General features: G+C 50.1%; 2 protein-coding genes across 3 annotated transcripts; one reads left to right on the top strand and one right to left on the bottom strand.

Annotated features, from left to right (window-relative positions):
• Window positions 1-1,181: 1,181 nt before the first annotated feature.
• TIMM10B (translocase of inner mitochondrial membrane 10B) lies at window positions 1,182-3,863 on the bottom strand. The gene is made up of 3 exons (XM_044258730.1): window positions 3,784-3,863; window positions 3,513-3,608; window positions 1,182-3,336 (listed from the first exon to the last, which is right to left on the bottom strand). Exons 1-3 carry the CDS (start codon window positions 3,835-3,837, stop codon window positions 3,160-3,162), a joined length of 327 nt encoding a protein of 108 aa, XP_044114665.1. The 5' UTR covers window positions 3,838-3,863; the 3' UTR covers window positions 1,182-3,159.
• A 140-nt stretch (window positions 3,864-4,003) lies between these two features.
• Window positions 4,004-8,868, top strand: ARFIP2 (ADP ribosylation factor interacting protein 2). 2 transcript variants are annotated; one of them, XM_044258727.1, is made up of 8 exons: window positions 4,004-4,111; window positions 4,888-5,028; window positions 5,287-5,383; window positions 6,130-6,248; window positions 6,430-6,651; window positions 7,178-7,335; window positions 7,484-7,658; window positions 8,101-8,868. In XM_044258727.1, exons 2-8 carry the CDS (start codon window positions 4,930-4,932, stop codon window positions 8,254-8,256), a joined length of 1,026 nt encoding a protein of 341 aa, XP_044114662.1. In that variant the 5' UTR covers window positions 4,004-4,111; window positions 4,888-4,929; the 3' UTR covers window positions 8,257-8,868. The 2 variants fall into 2 exon arrangements, with proteins under 2 accessions (XP_044114662.1, XP_044114663.1); XM_044258728.1 differs by lacking the exons at window positions 4,004-4,111; window positions 4,888-5,028 and having other exon boundaries at window positions 5,324-5,388; window positions 6,083-6,248.
• The last annotated feature ends 519 nt before the right edge of the window (window positions 8,869-9,387 follow it).

Below are 9,387 nucleotides of genomic sequence, written 5' to 3'. Positions count from 1 at the left end.
TTCATAGTCATAAATCTGTTCTGTAGTGATTTCCTTGGGCTTTTAGCTGCCCAAATTCAAAGACAGTCAAATGTCTCATTTTATCTGTGTCCAATAAAGAGATGACAAAGAAATTTAGCTTGTTCCAATGACTGGAATTTAAGTTGGACAGGAATCTTAAGACAAAAGGCGTTAATGCAGGCTGCCTGGGTGGCTCAGTTGGTTAAGTGGCTGCCTTCGTCTCAGGTCATGATCCCAGTATCCTGGGATCAAGCTCCACATTGGGCACCCTACTCAACTGAGAGCCTGCTTCTCCCTCTCCCTCTGCCTACTTGTGCTCTGTCAATTAAATAAATAAATAAGGTGTTAATGGAAATAAGGTAGAATCAATAGCTTGAATGCTCCAGGGAAATCAAAGAATAGCAAAGGACATATCAATAAGCAAAGCAGAAGGAAAATAGTAAGATGCTGGTAACAGTGTTTTATAGATGGAGCAGTTTGGGGTAATGATAATGGCCAGGACATAACTAAGGGTGTGGTTAGCTAAGACACAGAAAGTCTTCTTTCACAGAAAGACTGAATCGAGGAACTAAGAAACTGAAATACTGAATGGACTGTCCAGTAACATTAAAGCATCAAGAAGTTATAGGAAGACCAAGGGCTACCTATTTCAAGGAAAGCATTAGTTACTAAGGACAAGTAATGGGAGAAGGTGGTCTAGTTCAAAATACTCAAAGAAATCAGACTTTGCAAAGGAGTAGGCAATTAAGTTCTGAAGCCACAATGGCAAGAACACCAACTCTGTCTCTGGTATGTATTTATGATAAGAGATAGAGCTTTGTTAACATTTACTCTTGTGTTGTGCTTAAAATGTCACACTGCTCTCATTACACAATGGATATCACTTTATGGCAAGACCTGAAGGGGCCATCAGTGACTACAGGAGATGGGTAACAACAGTAGGGTTCTTCTAAGTACCAAACATGTTTATAAAGAGAAAAGAAGAGGTTAAAAACTTAAGGGATTAACTAATGGATTACACTGAGGGATACTTGCTTTTCCAAGCCTAGGGACAGGCTCGGTGCAGATAAGCAACCAAGATAAACTCTGTCAATTCAGAGAACATGGCCTCTAGAGTCAAGACAGATCTTGTTCTTAGCCCTTCTCCAGCAAGTAATAGTTAAGTGACATGGAAACAGAGACAATTTACAATGGAAATTTACTAGAAGGATACACACAAATGTCCATGTAGAAGAGTCCTCCCACCAGCATCACAGTATTCCAGGTCTCCATTCCTATCTTGGGATTGTTAAGTTCACAAGCTGTTTTAGCTGTAGTTACTTACCAAGGAGAGAACTTTATTGGTATGCACAAATCCACTCAGTAGGGAAGTTCCTGGTCAGCAACTAATATGTTCCTAGCAAAAACTTTTGTTCAAAATACAGGAGCTACAGAGGCAAAAAGCTGTTTGGAGCCACTTTTCTCAAGAGTTAACTATGTATAAGATAAGGTTCTGGTACATTCTGGATTCTTGCTTCCTCATCCTTTAAGGGGAGATAATCTCTACTTGTAGTTTTGCTATAAAGATGAAGATAAAGCAGGACATGTATCAGTATCAGAACCCATACAAATTGGGTGGCTCAATGGATATTTTGAGTGGCAGCCTGGTGTAATAAAAAGTACATGGATTTTAAAGTCAGATCTGTTATCTATAAGGGTCTGCTACTAGAGAATCTCAACTTCCTGATCCACACGGGGGGTGGGGTGGGGATGTCTGCTCTGTGCGTAGTTTTTGTTATTATTGTGGGAGCCAATGTCTAAGAACTTCCATTTCCTCTATAAAAAACAAAACATGGTCACCTGATGGGGAACAGCTGAACGTGAAGTGGGAGATAAGGAGAACAGTGAAGATGTAAAATAATCACCATGGTGATTAGGAGATGAAATACACCAGGAGGCCACAAAGGGTTGCTTGTTGGCAGTGAGGGCTTGGTTGAAATTGGAGACCTTGAATATTTAGTGCCACTCGTTACACAGCTGTGTTTTTCTCTAGCAGTCTCAATGGAGGAAAAGAAAAGATAAAACAGCTGGAATGATATAAAAAGGACACAAGGGAGGCAAGAAAATGCAGTGATGGAAGATAGGTCATTGAGACTGCTGAATACAGAAGTAAATTTCAAAAGGAGGACAATAAATGAGAGAAATGGAGAGGCTCAACATGGAAATAACAGAAAAGAGACAGCAGGAACATAGGGTAGAGGACAGAAGAGTTGAAATTATAGACATGCAGATAACGATAAAGCAGTCCCAAGGATTTGCTTTATCCCCTTTTCCCCCATAACCACCATCATCTACTTCTCCCTTGGGCTTCTGTCCCTCAGGTCTGGCTATATAGCAGAATATGGTCCTCCAAGTTTCCCCTTTCTGACTCTCCTGAAGACAAGGACACAGATCTTCTTTTGTGTAAAGGCTTTACCACTTATCCTCGGGTAGACAGAAAATAGTAAGAAAGTAACAACTTGGGAAGATGGCTGAAGTTCCAGAACACCCCAAAATTCTTACAGGTTTCATCTGTTCTGGAGCTACTGAGTTTCCGGGAGGCAATGCCTAGAAACCCTGTCTGTGCTTTCTTATCTGCTATCCTTAGTTATCTCCTCCATTCCCTACATCTAGCAGAATTCCTTAGAAGAGTCCACAAAAAGAGTTATGAATGACTGCACACTGGCTCACAAATGAGCCATTTAAGTCAGGCAGGTTTAAGTGAAGGAGATCTAGAAAGAGGTCTCATTTTCTCTGCCATCTGGGCAGAAACCAGCTTCCTGTTGATGTCACTAACATTAAAATTTTACCCACAGACCTTGCTATAACCAGGTGCCTGGGAATGTTGAGGTTTTCCTTCTACACACAGACAGCAATTTCTCCACTGCCAGGGCTGAAGCCAAGCGATATGTGCTAGCTAACAGAATAAAGGATGATGCCAATAAAGTGGGCAAACCTTCCCCGACCAGGACATAAACCAAAGAGAGTAAAAGTGGGTTTATTGGCTCCGGGAAAAGGAGCAATAGTACCCAGCTCTCAGGTAACCCCTCACTCTATATACAGGCTGCATCCAGCCCAAGGTCCACTGGCTCCTTCAACTTGAGGGTCCATCCAGTGCCTCCCTTCCTGGAGTTGGGAGGGCTAGCTGCCTGATGGTGAGGTTCCGGACTGTTCAGCAGTAACACCTGGCCCAGGTGAGGCAGCCTCGTAGTCTGCGATGCGGCGCTGTACCAGAGCAGGCATGAGCTGCACATAAGCGGCCATGAGGCGGTGGTTGGAATGGATCAGCTTCCCAGCACAGCTGTGCAAACAGGCTTCCTGGATGGAAGACAGGGTAAAGCAGAGGCCAAAGGTGTCCTGTTGGGTCCGTCTCCTTCCTTCCCATCCCTAGCGTAGGGGCAGGTTGGGTCGTGGAAAGGCCAGAGCCAGAGCCAGGGGAAGTCGGGGCTGGGAACAGTCTACCGCGAACCTCCCTACAGAGTTCCCCACCTAACCTCCTCAGCATCCAAAGCTCGGTGGTGCAGGCTGGGCACGCAGCGCTGGAAGCAGAGTTCGGTCATCCGATTGTAGACCAACAGGAAGTCCCGCAACTAGGAGAAAAGGGGACAAAGAACTCAGCAATGAGGGGGCACCTCGAGGCCTCGTTGCTCGAGTTTCCCAGGACCGCGCGCCACAGCCCGACGTTCCCGGCCTTCCGAAGTCCAGCCAAATGGGCAAGGATCCTGGCTGAACCTATGGCCCTGCAGCGACTTAGCACCCACTCACGTTCCTCAGTTGCTGCTGCTGCTGCTGTGGTTCCATCGCGCCACCAGCTCTCATACGTCACTTCCTTACAGCCACTCGGTAACGCCCCGGAAGTGATCTCTCCCAGCTCCCCAGGGACTGAGGGGGTTGGCTCAAGGATCGCCATGCCCCGGCTAAACGTCATTTCCGCCCTTATAATCTGCGACGTGGCCGGCTTCTTCTGCCCGGGAGGGGACGTCACTTCCGCCGAGTTCCTGACCTGCTGCTAGGATCGCGACGGGAACTGGAGCCCGAGGTCCCCGCGCGGCCCGGGCCTGGCGCCCTGAGGGGAAGAGCGGCCCGGCCGGAGGTGAGAAGGACATACTTGGGCGAGGGGAAGTTGAACGCACGAACCTGCCCTAAGGGAAGATGCTACTGAGCCTTGGGGAAGGATGAGGACACACCTGATGCCCAGGTGTATGGGGGGGGGGCGGGGACTAACACACCTGGGGGACATAACTGACTTTGGAAGGGACCACTATGTTCTGGGAAAAAGAGGCTTTTCCCAGAGACCGAGAACATACACCAACTGATTCAACTAAGGCCTGGGGGGGAGGGCCCGAGGAAAAGGAGGTGCATGGGATGGAAGAAGAGGAGACCACCTGAGGGAAAGGGGAAGAAACACTAAGGGAGTGTGAAAAGCCAAGCAATGGAGAACATACCCGAATGGGAGGAGTAAGCTCCTGAGCCTTGGAAAGGGGTTAACCTGGTGGGGGGAAACAGCTGCATGGGGTAGGTTCCAAGACAGTACAGACCTTATCTCTCTTGGTCACTGCTGTGACTTCAAATAATGCATGACACATAGTAGACACTTATCAAATGTCTGTTGAATGACTGAATGCATGAATGATCACCTGAGTCCTGATGGGGTTGAGGGTTCATGAGAAGACAACCTGGGGCCTCGGTGTGCATGTGGAAAGATAACACATCTTGGAGGGAAGAAATACATATTAAGAAAGGAGTAGGGGCCCAACCCTAGAATACTCCAGTCTTGGGACAACTTCTAAAATCTCTGAAATGGTGGGGGAGACCTTTCTTTCTGGAGTATTGGCCAGTTTCCAGAACTGTTTGTGTTGGGCTTTGCAGGGCACTGGGGTGGAGACTTTGAGTCCAGTCCCTTCCCTAGCCATGACGGACGGGATCCTAGGGAAGGCAGCCACAATGGAGATCCCCATCCACGGGAACGGTGAAGCTGGGCAGCTTCCTGAGGATGATGGGCTGGAGCAGGTGCTTCTGTTTGATTCTTCTCCATATTGTTTTAATTTAGGAAACCCACATCATAAGCCCTGGGCTCTTACCCCATTCCATTAGTTTTCCCCCAACTTACCTAATTCCCGCCAATCTTTTTACAAATCTTCATTCTGATTCTATGCAGACTTCCCTTGTGTGCTCTCTCTGTGATGCTTCAATCCAAGCTTGTTCTCACCCCCCAAATGCTTCAGCTGCCCCAATGTTCCTGAAGCCCCCCTCTTCTCTGGCCTATAGGACCTCCAGCAGGTGATGGTGTCAGGACCCAACCTCAATGAAACCAGCATTGTGTCTGGTGGCTATGGGGGCTCTGGTGACGGACTCATCCCCACAGGTATGAATGATCAGAACAGGACAGGAAGCTTGTTTGGAGAGAGGGTAGGGCAATGGTTTTGGGGAGTATAGGGTATGTCTAAGATAGCTTGAAGTATGTCTGGAGATACTGGGAACTTCTGCTAGTATGAGACCTATGGACTGTCCTTAGCTAGAGCCCAAGGCTAGAGCCCAGGGTTGTCCAGCTGCTCCCATTTGCCATTTAGCCCCTAAGATGTGACCATTTTTCCTTTCTCTGCTGCAACTACCCGAATCACGTTAAGAACTCTGTTTCACAGACATTCTCCCTGCGCTGGAGCTTGAGACCGATTTGGAACTCTGAAGCTTCTCAGAGTTTTGGTTTAGACTCTAAAGTTTAGAGAAGCAAATATTCTTGAATCTCACACTGACTCGGATTCCACATGTGGATGTCAGTGAGGTTTCTTATTATCAGGACCCACCATCCTTGACCTGCCACCCCATTCTTAGCATATTTTCTTCCATCTTCTCTGCCCCTGTACACCAGCAACTCCCTTCCACACCCCAGTCCCCATCACCACCTCAGAAGGAGGCCAGATGTATATTGGAATTTGGGTCTCAGAGCACAAGGTATGAGTTCTGTTCCTAGTGAGTAGGAGAATCTCATTGTCTCTAGTTTCTGCTATTTCAGTAAAGTCATTCAAATGCTGGCTAGGAGGTATGGGTGGACCCACAGAAATATCTGGTTATATCTGAGAGAGGCTGGTGTCAGAGAACTTGGTTCTTTAGGGTCTGGCCGCCATCCATCTCACAGTACCACTCCTGCTGGCCCTGGAGATGAGGTGGCTCGGGGCATCGCTGGAGAGAAGTTTGACATCGTCAAGAAATGGGGCATCAACACATACAAGGTGGGATTTAAGCACTTTTCCCTTTTCCCACACTTTCCCTGGGTACCTTTACCCCATATTCCAGATTCCACTATCCCATCTATGGCCGAGACTAGGAGTGTGGGGATGCTAGGGTCAATACCTGTTGGGGGGAGGGGCAAGGTGCTAGGGTCTCTGACCTATTCCCCCACTTCCCAATCAGTGCACAAAGCAGCTGTTATCAGAGCGATTTGGCCGAGGCTCCCGGACTGTGGACCTGGAGCTGGAGCTGCAGATTGAGTTGCTGCGTGAGACGAAGCGCAAGTATGAAAGTGTCCTGCAGCTGGGCCGGGCACTGACAGCCCACCTCTACAGCCTGCTGCAGACTCAGCATGCACTAGGTGACGCCTTTGCTGATCTCAGCCAGAAGTCCCCAGAGCTTCAGGTGCCTTGGTCAGGCCAAAGAGGGTGGGGGGACTGGGCCCGGGCCCTCCCAGGCAGTCAGCCCTCAGCCTCCCTCCCTCCCTCCCTCCTGCAGCCCAGAGGGAGAACCCCTCCAGGGTAGGCCCAGCCCTACTCCCAGCAGCACTCACCTGTGGAGGCAGCCTAAGGGTTTGTACAGAGGTTCAGAAGTTGGAGGGGTGGGGGAGATGGCACACTAGATGCCTCACAAGTAACCCTTCTCTGCATCAGTGCTCAGCCTAATCAGAGTCCCTCCCTTGCCTGCTGCACTAGCTTTCCCTATTCTCGTCCTGTGAACTTATATGAGAACCCCACTCCCACATTCCTACCCCAGCCATCCCTGGGGTGGCCCCACTAACTTTCTGGCTAAGAGAGTCTTGCTAGAGGCAGCCTTTGGTTGTTCCAGTTTCCATGGCTGTTTCCTCCATGGGGAGGAGGGGAATAAGGGCCCTGTAGCTTTAGTCAGGTAGGAACTGTTGCTCAAGGTCTGTCCTCCCTTCTGCCCTCAGGAGGAATTTGGCTACAATGCAGAGACACAGAAGCTGCTGTGCAAGAATGGAGAGACCCTGTTAGGGGCTGTGAACTTCTTTGTCTCTAGCATCAACACATTGGTCACCAAGACCATGGAAGACACGCTCATGACTGTCAAGCAGTATGAGGCTGCCAGGTGTGGGCACCAGCAGGGCCCAGGGTTTTGGGGATTGACTGGCCTGGGTGGAAGTTTGAGCTTTGGGGTCATAAGAATTGAGGAAGGAAAGGAGAATATGTGTGGAGGACACAGGGGCGGAGACCAGCCTGTATCACCCCTTTCCCAGGCTGGAATATGATGCCTACCGAACAGACTTAGAGGAGCTGAGCCTAGGCCCCCGGGATGCAGGGACGCGCGGTCGACTCGAGAGTGCACAGGCCACTTTCCAGGCCCATCGGGACAAATATGAGAAGCTGCGGGGAGATGTGGCCATCAAGCTCAAGTTCCTGGAAGAAAACAAGGTGCCAACCCCACCCTTTGTCCCCAGCCCACCTTCCCATCTGTAACACTGACCTTCTACCCCCAAGACCCTCCCCATTACTGGATGGGGGAAATACAGCCTGGCTAAGGGGTAGGATCTTCCCCCCAGCCCCTTCAACTCCTGGACCTTTCTAGTCACCCGCCCTCCAATCCCTGGCCCTTTTCTGTTGGAGGATTTGGCTCCTGATTCCAGGAACATAACTGGGAAAAATCATTCCCTGAGCTGGGGTACCAGAACTCCAGGCCCAGCAAATCAAGTCAGGTTTCTCCCATCAGACTGACCCTTATCCTTTGACTCCCTTAGTAGAGGTCAGCCCCCACCCTAAAAACACCATCAGAGCAGAATCCGGGTACCCCTGGTCTGGGCTCAGGCTCAAGAAGGGCATCTGAGTCCAGTCTCAGCTGACCCTGCTGGACCCCCAGATCAAGGTGATGCACAAGCAGCTGCTGCTCTTCCACAATGCCGTGTCAGCCTACTTTGCTGGGAACCAGAAACAACTGGAGCAGACCCTGCAGCAGTTCAACATCAAGCTGCGGCCTCCAGGAGCTGAGAAGCCCTCCTGGCTAGAGGAGCAGTGAGCTGCTCCTAATCAAACCTGGCTATCAAGAAGGACATTGGGAGAGGCAGTCCCAGGGTGGGGGAGACTGGACTTGGGACATCCCTTGCCACCTGCCCTCTGGCTTGGGTTCCCCTTCCCTGGCTGGGGCCTGACACCAGTTTTGCCCATACTGCTGTGGGTAGGGAGGGGGCTTGTAGGCCCAGCAGCTGCTGTCCTGTCCTTTATCTTCCTGGCCACTGGGCTTCATTCCCAGATCTTTTCCTTCACTCCACAGCCAAAGGCTATGACAGAACCACTCCCTGGCCAATGGCATTACTCCTCAGGCCTGTCCCCAGCTCCTGGGGTGTGCCCCCTGACCAATGGCAGGGCCTCAATAGGCCCTGTCAGCCAATGGCAGCTCTTCTTGGGCTCCCCTGGGCCAATGATGTTGCCTCCAGTACCCTTTGTCCCTCCTCTATGTGTCCCCATTGCAGAGAAGGGGACTGGGACCAAAGGGGTGGGGATAATGGGGAGCCCCATTTCTGGCCCTGCATCTGAATGGGCTTCCTCTCACCTTCCCACCCAGTTTAATTGTGCTTAGAGCCCTGGAAGATTGGGACCTAGCACTAGGAATAAACCTTTCATAAAAGCAGGCCAGTGAGGTCAATTTGTGGGGGTACTCTAGGAGGGTGGGCTGGGTGGAGAAATGTTCAGTCTAACCGTACACCAAAATCCTGTTAAGCCAGAGGAGCAGAGGCCAGATAGCTGGAACTTACAGGTTTTAGGAACAGTTGAGAGACCACTCCTCCCCCAGCCCCAGCTGGAGCCAAAGCTTTATTTGCTCTTTAGGCCAGCACTGAGATAGCTATGGTCTTAAGAGCACAGGTCCTAGAGGGGGTTGGGCCCGCTGACCTTCATCAGCCATTCATTCATACAGCAAATATTTACTGAGTGCTTTTATTTGCCAGGCACTGCTCTAGACCCTGGGGATACATCAGAGAATAAAATAGTCCCTTCCCACATTGCTTATGGCCTAGTGAGGGATAGAGACAAGTAACCAGGCAACTACAATGCAGTGATGAGTACTAGGATTCAGAAGTTCAGGGAGCTGTGGGAGTGCAGAGGAGGGACATCTAGCAGAGACTGGAGTGCATATGGGCTGTCACCTTGA

The sequence above is a fragment of the Neovison vison genome, chromosome 7 (assembly GCF_020171115.1).
Source record: "Neovison vison isolate M4711 chromosome 7, ASM_NN_V1, whole genome shotgun sequence".
In the NCBI taxonomy this organism is placed as follows: domain Eukaryota; kingdom Metazoa; phylum Chordata; class Mammalia; order Carnivora; family Mustelidae; genus Neogale; species Neogale vison.
Note: the sequence above shows the minus strand (reverse complement) of the source record. Positions and strands in the feature narration are given on the sequence as shown.